We start from the raw sequence: 22,119 nt of genomic DNA on the forward strand, positions 1-22,119 counted from the left end.
TTGGCAGGTACGCCAGTGGTTTTGGTTAACGTTTATGTGCTGAATTGGTACGACTTGGAATTCACTAAGAAGGTGCTGGCTTCTATTCGCGAATTCAACTCGCATCAGTTCATCATGGGAATCATAGAATCCCTACAGTACAGAAGGAGGCCATTTGGCCCATTGATTCAGCACTGACCCCCTGAAAGAGCACCCCACCTAGGCCCAATCATCCACCCTGTCCGCATAACCCTAACTCGGGGTAATTTAGCATGGCCAATCCACCTAAGCTGCACATCTTTGGACTGTGGGAGGGAATCAGAGCACCTGGAGGAAACCCTCGCAGACACTGGGAGAAGGTGCAAACTTCACACAGACGGTCACCGAGGTCGGAATCACACCTGGGTCTCTGGCACTGAGGCAACAGTGCTGACCACTGTGCCACCATGCCAGGGGGACTTCAAATGTGTCTGGACCCTCGGCTGGATAGTTCGAATTCCAAAGTCCTTCACTGCATCAGGTTCATAGGTCATTTTTGCAAAGAGATAGACAGTCGGCGAGAGGGTGGCACTACCTAATGCTGTGTTATTATTGGGTGGGGGTGGTTTAAGGATCTGGAGTCTATATGAGGGTGGATGGAGGAGGCTTTTTGTATCGGATTGAGTCTGAGGGTTCTTGCGGTAAGATTCTTGTCGAGCCCAGTGGTAATAGCCTCTTTGAGTGTTTGGAATCAATTAGGCTCGACATCGCTGTTGCCGCTGATTTGCGGGAACCATAGGTTTGTACCGTCTGGTCTAGATTCAGCGTTCAGGGCATGGGTGGGGGTGGGGGGGTGGGGGGGGGGAGGAGAGGAGAGGTTTGGAGATATGTTTCTGGAGGGTAGGTTTTCTGGGCTAGAAGCGATTTAGCGAAGTTCCAGCTCCCGTGAGGGAGTGTATTTAGATACTTACAGGTGCAAAATTTTGTACCTGAGGAGCTTCCTTCAATTCACCTGGTGCCGGTGCCTTCGCTTAAGGATAGGGGTCTTCCATTGGAGGAGGTAGGGGAGGGAAGGATCTCGGAAATTTATGGGCAGTCTGGTGATGGAGCAGGCTTCATTGAAAGAGGTAAAGGGGAGTGGAGTGGGAGGACGAGTTTGGTTTGACCTTTTTGGGGGGGGGCGCTGTGAAATGACACTCTTCATAGGGCCAACATCACCTCCGCAAGGTTAAGTTTGATACAGTTCAAGGTGGTCCACAGGTTGCACTTGACCAGGGCGCTGTAGTGATATGCATCACTGTATATACGCAAGGGGTTAATGTACATACACTACAACTAAGTAACCACTAGAGGGAGCACGAGAGATGTGTATATTATATATAGACAAACAGGATATCAGCACACTCTTCACAGGAATGGCAGCTGGTGACCAGGACACAGACAGGCAGCTCAGATGTAACATAGTACAAGTGCTGGAGAGAGAACAAACTCATACAAATAAAGCATCTACTTCAACTGTAAGACTATGAGCTTTATTCAGACACAAGGAATAATACATGGTACCAGGGGACTTCAGAACGCTTACTAGAAGGTTACACAAGATGCAGACAAAGCAAGATCGAAAATAGAAGAAAACTCGTACGTGGGGAGACTCCGCAGAGTCGATGAAACTCGTTGGAACTCCTCTGCAACTGAAAAAAAACGGTAATTGAAGTCATAGATGGAAACATTTTTAACACACTATATATCATAGCTAATGAGTTGAGCACGGCTTCAGAAGAAATGAAAATGGCACTTCTACTAGCAGGAGATGAAGCTAGCGAAATCTATAACTGCTTTAATAACTTGAAAGGTGACGATAACACCAAATTAGAAGTAATACTTACAAAATTTGAAGATTACTGTAACACCAGTAACAATGCTGCTTTAAGACATTTAATGCTTGGAGATCAAATTGCACAGGGAATGAGTGATGCGAAACTCAAACAATCATTATCAGAACAGAAAGGTTTAATGCTGGAAATCGCGATTGACAAGTGCAGATCGCAAGAAAAAAATAACTTTAAGTTTTTAAACAAGAAAAAACGCCGATAAAGTTCTTTTCCATGGGTCTGAAGAAGTTAAAATGGCATCTGAGCAGATTTTAAACTGTGCGGGTAACAAAAGCTGCAAATCTGGATCTGCACATGCGAAGGAAACCGCAGCCGCGCTTGCGCAATTGAAAAAAGAAGTTTTGGGCGCAGATCGTTCTGCGCATGCGCAAGCCATGCATGCGCAGCAAGAAGAAAATCGAACACTGTTTGCCGCGCATGCGCAGTTTATGAAAAAGCGCACATTAAAGGATGTGCACGTGATGGAATCAAATTGTAACTGGCATATAAAATCATCATTCATAATGTTTCAACACAATACAGTTTTAATTTGTCCCCTTCATCATAACCACTGTCTTTGGTGGTGCGTTTACATCAACAACTTGTATTTATATAGCACCTGAAACATAATAAAAAGCCCTGAGGTGCTTGGCAGGTTCATGATCAAGGTATGGCACTGGACAACGGAAGGAGATATTAGCCGGAATTCTCCAGCCGTTCGGTGGTGGCGGGTTTCTCTGATCCCCACCCGTGGCGTTCCCATTGACGAACCGCGCTGCCGTGAAACCCGGGCAATGGATCTAATAGCGGACAGCTCGGTCAAAGAGAGAGGGAGCTGGATTCTCCAGTACCCCAGCCGCCTGATTCCCTGACGGCGGGATTCCCCCCTCCCACTGCTTCCCATTGATACCGCCGGGAAACCCGCGGGCGGGGGTGCACCGCCGGCGGGAAAAGGCAATCCCAACGGCCAGAGAATTCCGGCTAAGGAAGAGAAGTGAGACGGAGAGATTTAGGCTGTGAATTCCACATCTGAGGACCCGGGCTACCGAAGGCACGGCCAGCAGTGGCGTGCTTAAAACCGGGGATGCTCGAGTCCGGAACTAGAAGAGCGCAGATATCTCAGAGCATTGTGGGGCAGGGGGTGGGGGGCGCGGGGGGGGGGGCGTAAAAGGATTTGAAAACAAGGACAAGAGTTTTAAATTCAGACACGACTCACCAGAAGCCAATATGGGTCAGTGAGCAGACGGGTGAGAGAAGAATAGGTCTTGGTGCAAGTTCAGAAATGGGAGAAGCAGAGGCTTTTTGGTTAAACCCCTATGGAGGGCAGAAATGGAGGGATTTTGAAATGCGTTGGAATAGTCAAGTCTGGAAGTAACAACGGCATGGATGAAGGTTTCAGCAACAGATGAGTGGAGACATGGGTGAAGTGGGATGGATTGGCCATGCTAAATTGCCCCCGTGTGTCTAAAGATGTGCAGGCGAAGTGGGTTATGGGGATATCTTCGATCAACCCCCTTGCCTTATCTCCCTACGTAAGAGGAGAGGGGGGTGAGTGCATCTGGTGATACAGCGAGACAAACAAGCGTTCGATTGCATTTTCTATGTTAAATCTGGTTTCTCCCCCCCCCCCCCTCCCCCAGAGAGTTTCTAGCAGGGGGGTGCGGAGCGTGTACTGTCATGACGTGTCCAGGTTGTGTGACACATGCTGGATAGAAGCCAAGGGGTGGGGGGGAGGGTATTTGTCCCCTGTCCTCTCATTGTTTTTCTGCCTGCCCATCCTTGTGGGGCCTGGTCACAAGGCCCAAGAGGTAGAGCAGACTCCTGCGTCGCCTCTTGCCATAGCCGTAGGGGTCATCCGTGCTCTTGGGGGGCGAAGGGTCCTTTCCCGCAATGTTGTTCAATTCGTACAGCCTGTGGGCCAGGCTGAGGGTCCGACAGAGTCCCAGGTGGCAAGTCCTGGGCCGCGATGGGGGTTGAGATTGTCGTCTCAAGTTGTGTTGGTAACGCTTGACTCCGCCTTTGAGTTCAGTGCTGGAATTAAAACCCAAATAAAGAAAACAGTCCATCAGTGATGATCATGTAATCTTGTTGCACAGAAAGAGATCATTTGGCCCATCGTGGCTTTGTACTGGCCTTCTTGAAAGAGCTGCCCAATTAACTGTCTCAAACTTAAAAAGCCTTGCAATTCTCACCCTTCAGTTCTGAACCTCTCTTTCCTCCATTAAGCTGCACCTCAATATAAACATCTTTGACAAAACCTTTGCTCCTCATGATTCCTTTTGGGGATTTTCTTTGAAAGTTATGCATAGGATGTGGGCTAGACCTGCATTGATTGCTGATCCCGAGTTGCCCTCAGGAAGGTGGTGGTGAGCTAACTTCTTGAACCGCTGCAGTTTATGAGGCGTAGGTACACCAACAGTGCTGTTAGGGAGGGGATTTCATGCTTTTGACCCAGTGACTGACCTTGACCAATGGGGGAAGTTGCATTCAATAACAAAATCTGGAATTTAAAGTCTAATGAGCCCGTCTGGTTCGCTTTTGCTCTTTAGGCAACGTAATCGGTGTACATGACCCACAGCAACCTGGTTGATTCCTAACTACCCTGTAAAATGGCTGAACTGCCCTGTAAAATGGCCCTCAGTTTGGGGTAGTTATGGATGGACAATAAATTCTGGCCCAGCCATTGACATCCACATCCTGGAAATTATTTCAAGAGGATGTGTTGGCAAGTTGACTCTGATTTGTCGAGGCGTTACCATGGAGAATACATGAGGAGCTATAGACTCCCCAAGTCTGTAGGTGCAAGGTTTGAATATGTCCCCTTTTGATTCCTGTGTATGAATTAATTTGCAAACAAAAAGAATATGTTCAAACATTGCACCATTATCAATTATCCAGGAGATTGGGGAGCCTATAGTTTCCCATTACTTTCTCCATGGCAACGCTTTGGCCATTCAGTGTTGACTTACCAACCAATCAACACCCGATAAATTGTTGCGATTGTTTGAAATTTTCCATTCTTGCATTTGTTCTGATGTGTGGAAGATGAAAAACTTTGGCAGCCTGTCTCATTCCTTGTTCCGCTGAGCTAAGAGGGGAGTTATGCTGAATTAAAACCTCTGACTACCTGTCATTGATGCTTTCCTCAACGTCCTCTGTTTTAATGTCCAGGGAATCTCCAGCAGAGCCGGATGTGGAAATGAGCCGAGATTTCAGGACATTCTTTACCTCTCTGTCCAACCGCTCCATATCGGCTTGTTTCAGCGTTTGAAGGTACGACAAGAGAGCAGGAGAGGGAGGTGGTGTCCTGAAGAGGGACAGAGAAGGACAAAAGAGGGAAAAATTAAAACCGCCCGTCAGACCCAACACCGATATTCATGAGGCACCTTTAGCAGAATGAACCATCCCCTGGCATTTCACAGGAGCATTATAAAACTAAATATGACACCGAGCAACGTGAAGAGATATTAGGTTGATGACCAAATCCTGGTTAAAGAGGTAGGTTTGAAGGAGAGTCTTAAAGGAGGAGAGTGGGGAAGAAATGTTTTAGGAAGGAATGTCAGAGCTGAGGGCCCAGGTATGTTTCTAATGCTCTGACGACGATGCAAATGCAAGTTGTTTGGTAAGACTATTGCATAAGATAGAAAATGTGACGATTTCTCACCTGTCATCGCTGGCCAGCTCCTGCGATTCACCGTGAATCCCCGTGTGAAAGTAAAACATTACGATGAGCACCAACATCAACATTGTGGTCTCCCGATCTGAAAGTTCACACGTTGCAAAATGAATCAACCTGTGAATTGCTGCCATTTCATACCCCTGGCAACTGATTCCATCCCTCTCTCTGGCAAATGACTAAAACGGGTCTGTTCGCAATCTCGGTATCATATTGGACCCCAAAATGAGCTTCCGATCTCGCGTTCACACGGTAGCACAGTGGTTAGCACTGTTGCTTCACAGCGCCAGGGTCCCGGGTTCAATTCCCGGCTTGGGTCACAGTCTGTGCGGAGTCTGCACGTTCTCCCCGTGTCTGCGTGGGTTTCCTCCGGGTGCCCTGGTCCTCCCGCAAGTCCCGAAAGACGTGCTGTGATGTGATGCAATTTGGACATTCTGAATTCTCCCTGAACAGGCGGCGGAGTGTGGCGACTAGGGGCGTTTCACAGTAACTTCATTGCAGTGTTAATGTAAGCTTACTTGTGACAATAAGATTATTATTCATTCCATCGCTAACTTCCACCTCTGTAACTTTGTCACAGAGTCAGCTCACCTGCTGCTGGTCCCCTCATTTCCGGCTTTGTTACCTATAGATTTGACTATTCCAATGAGCTCCTGGCTTGTCTCCCACATTCTGCCCTCTCCAAATCTCTGCTGCTCTTGGCTTAATTCGCAGTAAGTTCCATTCCCCTATCATCACTGTGTTCCCTGTTTACCATTGGCTCCCAGTCAAGCAACACCCTGATTTTAAAAATCTCTCCCTTGTTTATAAATCCTTTCATGAGCTCACCCCTTCCTTTCTGTTTAATCTTCTCCGACTCCACAACCCTCCGAGATATCTGTGCTCCTCTAATTTCAGCCCGGGGTGAATGCCCAATTTTATTCGCTCTGCCATCGGTGGCTGTGCCTTCGGTTACTGAGGCCCCGAGACCTGGAACTCCCTCCCGACACCCCTCCGCCCCTCCGCCCACCTTTGATTCCGTCTTTTAAACCTTTCTCTTTGCCCAAGCTTTCATAGAATCCCAACAGTGCAGAAGGAGGCCATTTGGCCCATCAGGTCTGCACCAGTCCTCTGAAAGAGCACCCTCCCTAGGGGCAATTTAGCACGGACAATCCACCTAATCTGCGTATCTTTGATCTGTGGGAGGAAACCGGAGCACCCGGAGGAAACCCACGCAGACACGGGGAGAAAGTGCAGTCTTCGCACAGACAGTGACCCGAGGCCGGAATCGAACCTGGGACCCTGGAGCTGTGAGGCAGCAGTGCTAACCACTGTGTGACCTTGCTGCTCTTTTAAAAACATTTTAAAAATAATCATTATTGTCACAAGTAGGCTTACATTAACACTGCAAGAAGTTATGTGAAAAGCCCTTAGTTGCCACATTCCGGCACCTGTTTGGGTACTCACCTGACCTATTATCTCCTCACCTGGCTCAGTACTGGTGGTGATGGTCATTCTCCCGTGTTCTGGTCAATATTTATCCCTCAATCAATCACTTCAATAAAAAGATCCCTGATCATGTTCAAATTAATGTTCGTGGGAACTCGATGCTGTGTGCAAATTGACTGCCCCGTTTCCTATGTTGCAATAGTGACTACACTTCAAAAAGTGCTTCATTGCCTGTAATGTGCTTTGAGAAGTCCCAAGGCTGCTATATAAATGTAGGTTCTATACTTTTGTTCCTCCTGTCCTCCAGCATCCAGGTCCATAAGCCTGAGCTTCTTGAGTGTCAGCTTGTCCTTCACCTCACAGATTGAGGCAGGTGCAATGCTGCCTTTAGCTCATGAAGCATTTGCCAGCAGTGGACACCAGATGGCAGAGAGGAGCAAATGTTTCAACAGAGCGACGATGAAGTAGATAACGGGCAGGCAGAATGAGAGACTTGTAGTTATAGAGTGCCTTTCATCACCACCAGATGTCTCAAAGTGCTTCACAACCAATTACATACTTTTGATGTGTAATCACTATCGCAATACAGGTAACGCGACAGTTTGCACACAGCAAGATCCCACTAACAGCAATGGAATTAGATATGTTGACTGAGGGATACGTTTTTGCCAAGACACTGGGGATTAACACCCCAACACTTCTTTAAAATAGTACCATGAGATCTTTTATATTCTCCTGTGAAGGCAGAAGGGCCTTGGATTAAGATCTTATCCAAAAGTCAGTGGATAATAAATGGACAGAGACAGAAATAAGCAATGCAGTCAGACATAGATAATGCAAAGAGATGTGACAGGCAGACAGACTTTAGCCTGTTCCCACTCTCATTGCGCCTGAGTGCCTATAAACCTTATTCAAGGCAAGTTATCCTCTGATCCACGTTGCTAATCTGTAACTGACCATTGGAGGGCGCAGCTGAGCCACCTAGCAATCCTTATGAACCCCATCATGGTCACCACCCCGTGTGTGATCGCTCCTTCATGATTGCTAAACGTCGACAATATTCAAGTCCAATGTCAGTAATAATTCCCTGGCAACTGCGAGCGCACAGCACATAATCCTAAAGCTGGTTTAGCACAGTGGGTTAAGACAGCTGGCTTGTAATGCAGAACAAGGCCAGCAGCGTGGGTTCAATTCCCGTTCCAGCCTCCCCGAAAGCGCCGGAATGTGGCGACTAGGGGCTTTTCACAGTAACTTCATTGAAGCCTACTTGTGACAAGTGATTATTATTATTATTAAATCCATAATACTAAATTCTCAATCAAACAGGTGACGCCTCACATGTAACCAGCATCAAAAATGGAAAAATGAGGAGCACTCGTCAGAGGCTGTAGTTAACCCATATCGATGGGATAGTTCATAGATCATATAATTTACAGAGCAGAAATAGGCCATTTGGCCCATCGAGTCTGCACCGGCTCTTGGAAAGAGCACCCTACCCAAGGTCAACACCTCCACCCTACCCCCATAACCCCACCCAACACTAAGGGCAATTTTGGACACTAAGGGCAATTTAGCATGGCCAATCCACCTAACATGCACATCTTTTGGACTGTGGGAGGAAACCGGAGGAAACCCACGCACACACGGGGAGGATGTGCAGACTCCATACAGACAGTGACCCAAGCCGGAATCGAACCTGGGACCCTGGAGCTGTGAAGCAATCGTACTATCCACAATGCTATTGTGCTGCCAGATACCAGTTCAGAGGGAGCTTTACTGTGTATCTAACCCAGTGCTGTACCTGTCTTGGGAGTGTTTGATAGGACAGTTCAGAGGGAGCTTTACTGTGTATCTAACCCATTGCTGTACCTGTCTTGGGAGTGTTTGATAGGACAGTTCAGAGGGAGCTTTACCCGGTATCTAACCCAGTGCTGTACCTGTCTTGGGAGTGTTTGATAGGACAGTTCAGAGGGATCTTTACTGTGTATCTAACCCATTGCTGTACCTGTCTTGGGAGTGTTGATAGGACAGTTCGGAGGGAGCTTTACACGGTATCTAACCCAGTGCTGTACCTTTCCTGCGAGTGTTTGATGAGGACAGTGTAGATGGAGCTTTACTGTGTATCTAACCCCGATGATATACCTGCCCTGGGAGTATTTGATAGGACAGTGCAGAGTGAGCTTTACTCAGTATCTAACCCCGTGCTGTATCTGTCCCAGGAGATTTTGATGGGGACAATGTAGAGGGATCTTTTCTCTGTATTAAACTCCGATGGTGTACCTGCCCTGGGAGTGTTTGGTAGAACAGTGCAGAGGGAATTTTATTTCTGTCTCTAACTCCCCGTGTAGTACCTGCCTTGGGACTGTTTGATGGGGATGGTGTAGAGCAGGGTTTTCACAGTGGGGTCGCAACCCGCGGGTGGGTTGCGGGCAGGTAACTGAAGGGTCGCGGAGTGCAGGGTTACAGAAAATGTTTACGGCAAGGACCAGAATGGATGAGGGCAGACAAAGGACACAGAATATAATTTGAAATCCAGGCAAGGGATGAGAGAATTGATCAGGAGTGAGGTGAATGCGGCGATTGATCGTCTAGGAGAGCTGAAGGTGGGGAATGCGGGCTCGAGGGAAGTGGATGTACCTTGTGGTGATCCTCAGCAAAGTCGCATTGCCAATAATCCCGATGACAGAAATGGTACAGGGGAGCGCGGCAGTGATGTATTTGAAGGTGCGGCTGTTGGCGGTTAAGATGGTGGTCCTCCCGAGATTCCTCTTTGTGTTTCAGTGCCTCCCGGTGGTGATCACGAAGGCTTTTTTAAAAAGGATTGAAAAGAGCATCATGGGTTTTGTGTGGGCCGGGAAGACCCCGAGAGTGAGGAAGGGATTCTTACAGCGTAGCAGGGATAGGGGGGGGCTGGCACTACCGAGCCTAAGTGAGTATTATTGGGCCGCTAATATTTCAATGGTGAGTAAGTGGATGGGAGAGGAGGAGGGAGCGGCGTGGAAGAGATTAGAGAGGGCGTCCTGTAGGGGGACTAGCCTACAGGCTATGGTGACAGCCCCATTGCCGTTCTCACTGAGGAACTACACCACAAGCCCAGTGGTGGTGGCTACACTGAAGATTTGGGGACAGTGGAGACGGCATAGGGGAAAGACTGGAGCCTTGGGGGGGTCCCCGATAAGAAACAACCATAGGTTTGCCCCGGGGGGAATGGATGGGGGATATGGAATGTGGCAAAGAGCAGGAATAACGCAACTGAAAGATCTGTTTGTGGATGGGAAGTTCGCGAGTCTGGGAGCGCTGACCGAGAAATATGGGTTGCCCCAAGGGAATGCATTCAGGTATATGCAACTGAGGGCTTTTGCGAGGCAACAGGTGAGGGAATTCCCGCAGCTCCCGACACAAGAGGTGCAGGACAGAGTGATCTCAAAGACATGGGTGGGGGATGGTAAGGTGTCAGATATATATAGGGAAATGAGGGACGAAGGGGAAACTATGGTAGATGAACTAAAAGGGAAATGGGAAGAAGAGCTGGGGGAGGAGATCGAGGAGGGGCTGTGGGCAGATGCCCTAAGCAGGGTAAACTCGTCGTCCTCGTGTGCCAGGCTAAGCCTGATTCAGTTTAAGGTATTACACAGGGCACATATGACTGGAGCACGGCTCAGTAAATTTTTTGGGGTGGAGGATAGGTGTGCAAGGTGCTCGAGAAGCCCAGCGAATCATACCCATATGTTTTGGTCATGCCCGGCACTACAGGGGTTTTGGATGGGGGTGACAAAGGTGCTTTCAAAAGTAGTAGGAGTCCGGGTCGAACCAAGCTGAGGGTTGGCTATATTTGGGGTTGCACAAGAGCCGGGAGTGCAGGAGGCGAGAGAGGCCGATGTTTTGGCCTTTGCGTCCCTAGTAGCCCGGCGCAGGATATTGCTAATGTGGAAAGAAGCCAAGCCCCCGGGGGTGGAGACCTGGATAAATGACATGGCGGGGTTTATAAAGCTAGAGCGGATTAAGTTCGTCCTAAGGGGGTCGGCTCAAGGGTTCACCAGGCGGTGGCAACCGTTCGTCGAATACCTCGCAGAAAGATAGACGGAATGGGAAAAAGAAGGCAGCAGCAGCAGCCCAGGATCGGGGAGGGGTGGGGGGGGGGGGGGGGGGGGGGGGGAGGAGGAACCAGAAGGACTCTCAGGGTTGTTAATATATACTGTATAGTATGTATAGGTCGTTGCTACAGATAATTATATATTGGACTGTTAAATTATATTTTTGGAGAGTGTTACTTGTGACAAGGCAGTTGCCAATTAGGGCTAGTTTTCATTTTTGTTATTTATTATTTATTCTTTTTTTTTTTATAAAATAGGTCATTGTTATTTGTGTTGTAATAATATTGTGTAAAGGATGCACAATGTACTGTGTTGGTTGACCAAAAATTTTCAATAAAATATTTAATAAAAAAAAAGAAGGTGCGGCTGTTGCTGGGCGGAAAGGAGCAGGTGGGAGAGAGTTGCAACCATTGCCAGTGTTTGCGTTAAAATTGTAAGTGTTTGTGTTAAAATAATCCGTTAAATCGGGACTGCCAATGCCCCATTGAGATAATCCATCCAGCTGGACCAGACTTGTGATCAGGTGGAATAAACCCAGGTGACGGGAAGGTGGATTAACTGCCCACCAGTCTCAATTGCAGGTGGCAGATATTCTTCGGTGGTCACGTGGGATATTCGAAAGCCAAGACATAAAGAGATCCAACACAGGATCATGCAAACGTGCACCAGCTCCATTCTTTGAAAACCCTGTTCCGAGCACAGCGAGTGTAATGGTACCAGCACTGATGCATTTTATTCAAATGGCTGTTTTGTATGACTTCAATGTGGAGTCGTTGGATGTTATTCTAATCCACCAACTTATTACACAGGTGATTCACGACGGGAAAATCAGCGCAAACCCCTCACCGATTCCGGTGAGGGACTAGCACTGGAGCCGTATGCACCACCCGCGGACGCGCGAGAAACGGCCTGAGCATCGCCGGGTCCCGGGCCCTGCCTGCACAGAGCTGACGGCCTGCACCCATTGCGCCGGAAAACATGGTGCTGGCCGTACTGGAACTCTAACCTGCCCACCCCGACCCCACAGCCCACCCCTCACCACTTCCCCCAGCCATAGCAGAAGCCTCTCGGCCAGCGGCACGGATCCCATACGAGTGTGGCGCCGCTGGACACTGTCCGCAGCCGGCACTCTAGACACATGTGGCCCGTGCCATCGGGAACTCGGCCCATTGGGGGCAGAGCATCGCGGGTGGGCCGGCTGATGACGCGCCAACGTTCTTGCGACTGCACACGGCCCGTGTCCCGATGACACCAATTCGGAGGGGGCGGGGCATCGTGAATAGGCGTCAAACTGGCAGCTGCCCCGGATCTGGCGTCGGAAGCCGTTTTCCACCCGAGCCCGATTTCGGCATCGGGCTCTGGAGAATCCCGGCATTGTCTTGTCAATTTACTGTTTCTATTAAACCTAACTATGCTCCTAATCATTTTGACTATGAAATTAGGAGCTGGAGATTTAAGATATTCAACATTTTACTGGTGGTCAGGGAGGGTGGTCTCTTCACAGAATGAACAAATGTTTATCCAGAGTCCAGTTTATGACTTAAAAAATTGTAAACATTTCTTCAGGGAAAGTACAATCTGCGTATTTGTTTTTTTAAGTTTGACTCCGGCCCGAATGCATTAAAGGAAAGTGAACACGGCGTGGGTCCCGAAGGTCGGCCAGTTGGCAAAAGTGGATCCCGAGAAATAAGTTTGAAAGACACCGGTGTAGAGGCAGCTTTACTCTTTATCTAACCCCCTGCCGTACCTGTCCTGAGAGAGCTTGATGGGGACAATTGGTCTCACAGAGATGGGGAAATGAAGAATATATCGGACGTGAGTGATCACCAAGAGAAAATTGTGATGCACCTAAAGTTGAATAACCCACTGGCACTCATTATGTAGGCTCAGACAGGCAGGGTAGCCAACATGCAATGTTTTGCATTGATATAGTGCTTTTCACAAGCCCCCCCCACCCCCATGTCCCAAAGCCAGCGGAGTACTTTCTGAAGTGCAGCCACTGTTGCAAACTAGAAAATGTTGCAGCCAATTGGCACATAGCAAGCTCCCACAAACAGCAGTGTGATAACCAGATAAATGTGTTTGTAACGTGGACTGAGCGATAAATGTTGGCTAAGATTGCAGTGTTTTCCTTCAGAATTGTGCCATAGACCTTTTTGTGCAGCAGCGCAGGTTGAGGGTTTAACACTCGAGTCAGGTAACTTTGCACCTCCAGAAATGCAGCTCTCCCTCAGTCAGGGCAAACTTGATTTTTACTCTCCAATCAAGGCTTGGGATTTGAACCAGCTTGTGTGTCAGAGATGAGAGTGTTACTAGCTGACACACAGAAGTCTTACATTAAGCAAAGCATCGATAATTGACTGGTGCAGCGCAGTAACTATTGTCACGTTCAGGAGAAGAGTCTAAAGTTACAATGTCAACTTTATGTCCTGAATTTTCAGGCCGTTCGCTGGTGGCAGGATTCTCTGGTGCCACCGGCAGTGCATCCCCGCCCCCAGGTTTCCCGGCAACGTGGGGTGGCTTTAATGGGAATTCCCATTGACAGCGACAGGAACAGGGAATCCTGCAACCAGCGAATGTCAAGCCGCCCCCGCCACTGAGAAAACGCGGAGAATCCCGTCCTATTTCTTTGAACCCCTTGACAGATGCAATTACTTGTCAGGGCAGGGTAGAGTTCATTCAAACATATCAGAAACATTGATATCAAATCTGATTCTCAGTTACCTGTTCAAAATTAAATAAACATAATTTGCTGGGACTTCAGACACTCTGAGCGGAATTTTATGGCTCCGTCATAGTGGAGGCAGGAAGATACGCTGGGACGTTCAAAACTCCACTGACTTCAGCAGACGAGGATGTCCGTCCACAAAAAAGGAGCAGAAATGCCACCCTCTGTGTTACCTGCCTGTGAAATAATAGTACTTACTTCCCAATCGCCAATCCCAGTTCTTGTCCAGATGCTGAGTGTTGCTCAGACTCTTACTCTGCTGACTTGTGCTGTGGCCTGAAAGCTTTTTATGTCTTTGACAGTTGGCAGGACAGAAAATCATACGTCCACTGACGCGCAAACACACATGTCCTGTTGTTTGGTAACTTATAAAAAATAGGAGCAGAAGTAGACCATGTGGTCCTTCAAGACTGCTCTGCCATTCCGTAGAATATAGAATCAGACAGTGCAGAAGGTTACCATTCGGCCCCCTACAGTGAGGGAGGTAGAGAACCCCTACATTGTTTGGATGATTATAGCAGGCGAAACTGACCCTGTCTGGCCTGAGATCCCCACACTCTGTCAGCAGAGTCACTGGATAACATTTGGAGCCTGGAAATCTGGCAAAAGACAGACTCACTAAGAGAGACAGGATGAGCCATGGCCAGAGCTATGGTAGCTGCTTAACTCCCGGTTCAAAGTTCATTGAAACCCACAATAACCAAAGCCATCATACATAAAATAAGTGAAGGAGTCAATCTTATATATCGATATATTTAGATGTCAGATTTTTGAGATTATTCATATTAAATCCTTGCCTCTGAACCCAATGTTAATGGTTAGCGATTAAATTAAATTAACACAGACATGAATTTTAAACCCTCTGGAGCCCAGTTTAGAAATTTTCAGACAAACTCAAATAAAGAAAGACAGACTGTTCACTTCTATACCGGATAGGTGGTTAATAAATAAATGTGTTGTCTTTCTAAGACTTTATGTTGGTTAACCTCACCAGGTAATGGTCTGTTCGGGGGATTGAACATCTCTTAACTCTGCCAGAAGAAAGACTGGACAGGACAGGAGCTGTACAGAGGCATACTTCCCGAAGTACAAGTTTCAGTCCAGAAAACCAGGGAATGGAGACAGAAAGACGACTAGAGCTAAGGGATTGGAGACCAAGGTATTGTTCAAAAGAATTCAAGGAAGAGTAAACAAAGTGTTCTGTGTTAAAGAGGCAATTGCAGTAAACAGATTTAAAGTGGAACATTCGCGTTCAAAGGTGAAACAAATGGATGGAATGAAGGAAGATTTTAATAGGTGAGATGCTTTGCCAATATCGCTAGCTGGAAGGGTCCAGATGGTAAAGATGATGTTCTGTCTGAGGACGGGATAGGGGAGGGCAAGGTTTTGGACATGTGTGGGGAGCTGATGGAGAAAGAGCGAGATCTCTGGTGGAGGAGGTAAGACAGAGGTGGGAGGAGAAGCTGGGGGGGGGGGGGGGGTGGGGGGGGGGGGGTTGGTTTTGAAGTTGGGGGTAAACTCCACCTTGTCATGTGTGAGACTGAGTGTCATTCAGCTTAAAGTGGTGCACAGGGGCTAGCACACATGACGCTGCCCAGGGTGAGTCAGTTCTTTCCAGTGCTAGGAGGTAGGTGTGTGCGGTGTTCCGGGATGGGGGTGGGCGGCAAACCATGTCCACACGTTCTGGTCATGTCTGAAGTTGGGAGAGTTCTGGGATACATTTTCACGCACAAGGTCAAAGATTCTGGAGGTGAAGGTGGCTCCGAGCCTGTGGATGGTGATATTTGGGGAGTCGGAGGATCCGGGAGTGCAGGGGGGGGGGGGGGGGGAGAGGCTGACGTGTTGGCCACAGAGCCCAGAGGTGGACAGTGCTCGGATGGCGGGACTCGGAGCCGCCGAACGCAGGGGTACGGGCAAGTGATTTGGTGGAGTTTCTGCATCGGGAGAAAATAAATTTTGCTATCAGAGGCTCGGGTGAGAGGTTCTTCTCGAGGTGGAGGCTGTTCATCGACTTAAAGAGCGGTAAAACGTCAGCGGGGGTGGGGGAAGGGGTATGGGGGGGTTTCCTTTTTTCCTTTGGGGTGGGGTATAAGCGAAGAGGGGGACGGTGGGAATGGGCTCGGATGAGGAGATGTGGGCGGATAAGATGTGGGTATTGTTTGTTGTGTGTCGATGTTGCTGTTGTTTCTCTTCTGTATATATTTGAAAATGCCTCCAATAGAAATATTTAACAAAAAGATTGGGAGATGCGCTGGAGGTGGAAATCAGTTGTCTGAGTGAGGGTGGGACTATACTCTCAGTACCGCTTTTAATCAGGCTTTCCAACTCGTTGAAACCTGTCTCCAATTGTTGCTGAGTGATTTAATGGATTATCTTTTTTTTTTAAAAGGTATTTTATTCCAAACATGTTCATCATAGTAACACATCCAACAGAGTGTACAGTTCTCCCCATTTACTCCGCCCGCTCCCGCGCGACAGACAGCTCCTCGAATATAGTCATGAACGGCCTCCACTGAACCTCGACACCCTCCTCTGACCCTCTTGGGGAAAGTTTGATTTTCTCCAGCCTGAGAAACCTGGACAAGTCTCTTAGTTCTGCCCCTCAGTTTGGAGTGGGAAAATGGAGACATTTTGAACATCATCAGTTGTCAGTTAAGTTAAACGGGGCGTGCGTCTGTTGGTGAGATGGCAGGGTGGGCTCCACTCTACAGTGGGCACAGGGGAAGAAACCGAGAATTGCAGAGACCACCCCCCACCTCAGCCCGCCACTGCAGGATGGGGTCCATAAAGAGATGACCTCCAAATTATTTTCTGGCAATAATTGTTTTTGAGGGCAGGGTCCCTTTAAGGCTGGTAATCCTTGCTACTTCTGCTGGAGAACTTGTGATCAGAAAGTGGACATGTAACAAATAAATATCTCTCTACGGGAGCGGAGCAAGATCACAGAGAGCGGGTGACTTGATTATGTATGTGACTCAAATAAATTATTTTGAGGTGAGGGGGGTGGGTGGGAGGTGAGGGGGGTGGGTGGGAGGTGTGGTTGGGGGGGGGGGCGTGGGGGTGTTGGAAGCCACAGCGTAGAAGTGGCCGTGAGGCATTGTACTTTGTTCCCTGTCCCTCACTGCTCCTTTGTCCGTCCATCCCTGTGGAGCCCAAAGGAAAGAGCCAGGCTGAAAGCAGGCTTCTGTTGCAAAGCAATGGCTCCTTTCCCATCATTGATATTCGAACGTTGGAACGCTCGGGCTATTGCCAGTCTATTGCAGAAGTTCAAGTAACTCGTAGCGCGCTTTGATCGGTGGTGGAGGTGACGCCTCGACTGGTGCGTGACTTGATCTTTGAGCATGGTGCAGGAATTAAAACAAACAAATAAACAGTCCGACAGTGAGTGAGCATGTAATCTCAGAAAACGAGCATGCAGGTGCAGCAGATAATGAGGATAGCAAATGAAATGTTGGCATTTACAGCAAAATGAATAGATTATAAAGGTAAGGAAGTGTTGTTGCAACTATACAAGGCATTGGTGAGAACGCACCTGGAGTATTGTGTACAGTTTTGGTCCCCTTATTTGAGGAAAGATGGAGTGGCATTGGAGGCAGTTCGGAGGAGGTTCACTAGATTGATTCCAGGGATGAGGGGTTTGTCATATGAGGAAAGATTGAACAGTTGAGGCCTATACTCTCTAAATGAGGGGAGATCTAATTGAGGAAAAACTACTCCCAAAGGGTTGTGAATCTGGGAATTCGCTACCCCAGAGGGCGGTGGGTGCTGGGACAGTGAGTAAATTTAAGGAGGAGTTTGACTGATTTTTAATTGGTAATGGGTTGAAGGGTTACGGAGAACGTGCAGGACAGTGGAGTTGAGGCCAGGATGGGATCAGCCATGATCACATTGAGGATGTCAGGCTTGGGAGGCTAAATTGCCTACTCCCGCTCCTCGGTCATGTGTCCTATGGAGGAGATATTCTGGCTGTTTTCGCCATCCAGCTCTTGGTCTGTAACATTGTAGGTAGCAGATGAGGAACATGGCAGCTATGATCGAATGGCGGAGCAGACTCGATGGGCAGAATGGCCTAATTCTGCTCCTATATCTTATGAACTAATCTTATATGCAGAGGGAGTCCACGTGGCCCATTGTGACCTTTTCTTTGCCCTTTTGGAAGAACCATCCAATTTTAACTATCTGAGACCTAAGAAGATCTGCAATTCTTCCTTTAAGTTCTCTATCTCTCTTTCTTACTTCTCAACACATAACTCTGAGAAAACATTTGTGCCCAATGTCTCCTTATGGAACTTGTCAAACCATTGTCTGATATTCGCACCTGTGAGGCCCATTGTGTGCTATATAAATGCGACCTGTTGTTCCCCCCTCTTCTACTCTTTCCCCATGGCCCTGCAAATCTTTTGTCCAAGTGACAAGTTTGCTGAAGGTTTTCATCTTGACTTTGTTAGGTTACCGGACAGGACCCCAATTTTTGTTAGGATACCGAACGAGAAACTCCAAACAATTTGTAAAGCTGTGAGGAAAAGTTACTTCACCCCAGAAGTTTTGATTCTGACCAATAGGATTGTTTTGTGTGAAAACAAACTTTAATTTAAACACAGAATCAAACACATTAACATCAAATAAATAGCTTTCCAATTAAAAGTTAAACAGTTCTCAAATAAAAGGAAAATGAAATCTCACCATCGACATCTGCCACTCTCTATATTCCAACAAAGCAACCCAATAACCCAATACAGTTCAAAATCCACTCATAAATAAAGTCAGTTATCAGGTTTACTTGCTGTTCTCTCTGGTGTTATTTGTGATTCTTGTTATCAGGATGGATGTTGTAGTGTTCACAAAGATCACAGAAGCTAAGTCCATTAACAAAGCTATCATTTATTTACACTACTTATTAAAGCTCAACCACTTACTCCTATAATAAACAATAATCTAGTAATCTACAATCTACACTCAACTAACACTGGTCTCTACACTCTATCTATAACTGTACTCTGATCTCTCGCACTACTCCTATGCTCTCCTCTCCAGCCTTCGCCCAGAAGTCTCCGATAACCCAGCCCCCTGTTTCCAAGACCCAAAAATACAAATATAGATTCCTTAAAATGACCTGTTTCCTGACACTTAGACACTCCTTAAAGTAATTCTTTCAGTCTCCTCTTAAAGCCTCCCTCATTCACTAAATATTTGGTCAGTGGTCCTGCTATTTTCTTTTGAGGATCAGTGTCAAATTTCTATCTGTTAACACTCTGAGATAAGCCATGGTGTGGTTTTAATGCATTGAAGGTTCGACACAATTGCAAGTTGTTCAGTAAAACCCTCACATAAATAGAGAGCGTAGCGATTTCTCACCTGTCTGTGCTGGCCAGCTCCTGCGATTCACCGTGTACCCCCGTGTGAAAATAAAACATTACGATGAGCACTAACACCACCATCATAGTCTCCCGATCTGAAAGTTCACATGTTACAAAGTTACTGAAACTGCGCGTTGCTGCCATTCGCATAACTCTGGCAACCGCTTTCATCCCTCTCTCTGGCAACAGACTAAACCAGCCTGTTTATAATCTTGGTATCATATTGACCCCAATCTGAGATTCTGATCGCACATTCACACCATCACTAAGACTGCCTATTTCCACCTCTGTGACTTTGCCACATTTGCTGCTGAAACCCTCATGCATTTTCTTTACTCTAGACTTGCCTGTTTTATTGGGAACGCCAAATCGTCAAAAAATTTAATTTTCTTCTAAAATCTGGAAGGACATTGCATTATTTGCACACTTGGATGTTTTTATAAAAGGTTCTAAGTTCACCTTGGGCTGTCTTTGACGAAGAAATCACCAAACTAGCAGTGGTCCTTGAGGAGGAGAGCTATCTGCTGATATGAAGAGTATTTACTTTAATGTCTGGAATAAAAACTGTTCTAAAGCCATAGGCCCTGGAAATCTCTTGACAAAGATGAGCTTTAGGATTTGAACTCTTTTTAAAAAAAATCTGAGTTGTGAATATACTGAGAAGGGGAAAGCTGCCAACTTGCTCTCTCCTTGCCTTGCCTGAAACATTGTAGTTATCAGTAGCCACCTTTGCGTTTATTAAAAGAAGCCTGGATAAAGTTTCTTTTGTTCTGACTCTAACAATAGCAAAGGTAATTAATTGGTCATTTTGGTGAGTAAATTAAACATTGATGCTAATATTGTGGCCTGCACTCCAAATCTCTGCTGCCCTTGTCTTAATTTGCAGTAAGTTCCATTCCCCTATCTGTGCTCTCTCTTTTGCATTGGTTCCTGTGGTATTAATATAATAAGAAGTCTTACAACACCAGGTTAAAGTCTAACAGGTTTGTTTCGAATCACTAGCTTTAGGAGCGCAGCTCCTTCATCAGGTAAGTGCTGGCCAGCTCCTGCGATTCACTGTGAACCCCCGTGTGAAAATAAAACATTACGATGAGCACTAACATCACTGAAAGCTAGTGATTCAAAACAAACCTGTTGGACTTTAACCTGGTGTTGTAGGACTTCTTAATGTACCCACCCCAGTCCAACAACGGCATCTCCACATCATGGGTATTAATATAACTAAAAACTGCAAGGGTTAATGAAGTGTTTGAGTAGTCACTAGAGGGAGCTACAGTTACAACTGTGTAGGCAGTGTTGCTAAGCCTTGGGGAGAGAGTGTGCAGGATCAGCTCGTCAGTCACAGTATAGAGAGCATAAGTGGGAGCAGATCATAGTTTATATCAGAATTAAGATTAGCTGTAGATGAATGTAGTTAAATGTTAATAATCAACTGTGTATTCTTTTAGGAGTACGCGTCAAACCCAAGTTAGTAGTGTTAATAATTTATAGTTGTGTTTAAGTTCAAGATATTTTGTGGTCTTTGTGAACACTACGCCAAACATCCTGAAATAAGCAACACAAAGAACACCACAGTTCCCAGTCAAGCAACACCCTGATTTTAAAAATCTCTCCCTTGTTTTTAAATCCTTTCATGAGCTCACCCCTTCGTTTCTTTGTAATCTTCTCCGACTCCACAACCCTCCGAGATACCTGTGCTCCTCTAATTTCAGCCTCGTGTGAATTCCCAATTTTAATCACTCTGCCATTGGGAGCTGTGCCTTCGGTTGCTGAGGCCTCGAGCTCTGGAATTCCCTGCCGACACCTCTTCAACTCTGCCCTCCTTCCATTCAGTCTTTAAACCTTTCTCTTTGCCCAAGCTTTTGGTCACCTGCATTTCGAGTCTGGATGACTTGGTCAATGTTTGAATAAAGAGTCACCCAAACTCGAAACGTTAGCTCCGTTCTCTCGCCACAGATGCCACGTACCAGGGCCACCTGGATATTGCAGCGGCTCTCCAGAGCTTGATCCAGTCATATCATAGAATTTACAGTGCAGAAAGGGGCCATCCAGCCCTTCGAGTCTGCACCGGCCCTTGGAAACTGCACCTGACTTAAACCCACACCGCCACCCTCTGCTAGTAACCCCACCTTACTTTTTTTGGTCACGAAGGGCAATTTATCATGGTCACTCCATCTAACCTGCACGTTTTTGGGCTGTGGGAGGAAACCGGAGCACCCGGAGGAAACCCACGCAAACACGGGAAGAATGTGCAGACTCCACACAGGCAGTGACCCAAGCCGGGAATCGTATCTGGGACTTGGAGCTGTGAAGCAACAGTGCTAACCACTGTGCTGCCGTGCATTAACAATGGGTCATGGCTGAGGGCATCAGCGGATTTTTCCTGGATTCTGGCTGACCTGAGCCACGCACAGAGGGAGGTGGCACAGTCACTGGCTAATGTGACAGAGACCCAGAGGGAGGAGGCACAGTCACTGGCTGATGTGGCACTGTCCCAGAGGGAGGTGGCGCAGTCACTGGCTAATGTGGCACTGTCCCAGAGGGAGGAGGCACAGTCACTGGCTGATGTGGCACTGTCCCAGAGGGAGGTGGCACAGTCACTGGCTAATGTGACACTGTCCCAGAGGGAGGTGGCACAGTCACTGGCTGATATCACACAGACCCAGAGGGAGGTGGCACAGTCACTGGCTGATGTGGCACTGTCCCAGAGGGAGGTGGCACAGTCACTGGCTGATGTGACACTGTCCCAGGGGGAGAAGGCACAGTCACTGGCTGATGTGCCACTGTCCCAGAGGGAGGTGGCACAGTCACTGGCTAATGTGACACTGTCCCAGAGGGAGGTGGCACAGTCACTGGCTGATGTGACACAGACCCAGAGGGAGGTGGCACAGTCACTGGCTGATGTGGCACTGTCCCAGAGGGAGGTGGCACAGTCGCTGGCTGATGTGACACTGTCCCGGAGGGAGGTGGCACAGTCACTGGCTGATGTGGCACTGACCCAGAGGGA

General features: G+C 47.5%; 1 protein-coding gene and 1 long non-coding RNA gene across 2 annotated transcripts in view; one reads left to right on the forward strand and one right to left on the reverse strand.

The window, feature by feature from the left end:
- LOC140403953 (uncharacterized) overlaps nt 1-22,119 on the forward strand; it is a 141,092-nt gene that overhangs the window by 71,068 nt on the left and 47,905 nt on the right. Inside the window, exon 3 of the long non-coding RNA XR_011938442.1 lies at nt 14,750-14,914. This is a non-coding gene — a long non-coding RNA (uncharacterized lncRNA). The remainder of the gene's footprint in view (nt 1-14,749; nt 14,915-22,119) is intronic.
- On the reverse strand, nt 1,469-14,092 carry LOC140403952 (uncharacterized). The gene is made up of 4 exons (XM_072492241.1): nt 13,954-14,092; nt 5,494-5,590; nt 4,957-5,136; nt 1,469-3,860 (listed from the first exon to the last, which is right to left on the reverse strand). Exons 1-4 carry the CDS (start codon nt 14,075-14,077, stop codon nt 3,584-3,586), a joined length of 678 nt encoding a protein of 225 aa, XP_072348342.1. The 5' UTR covers nt 14,078-14,092; the 3' UTR covers nt 1,469-3,583.

The sequence above is a fragment of the Scyliorhinus torazame genome, chromosome 29, assembly GCF_047496885.1.
Source record: "Scyliorhinus torazame isolate Kashiwa2021f chromosome 29, sScyTor2.1, whole genome shotgun sequence".
NCBI classification, from domain to species: domain Eukaryota; kingdom Metazoa; phylum Chordata; class Chondrichthyes; order Carcharhiniformes; family Scyliorhinidae; genus Scyliorhinus; species Scyliorhinus torazame.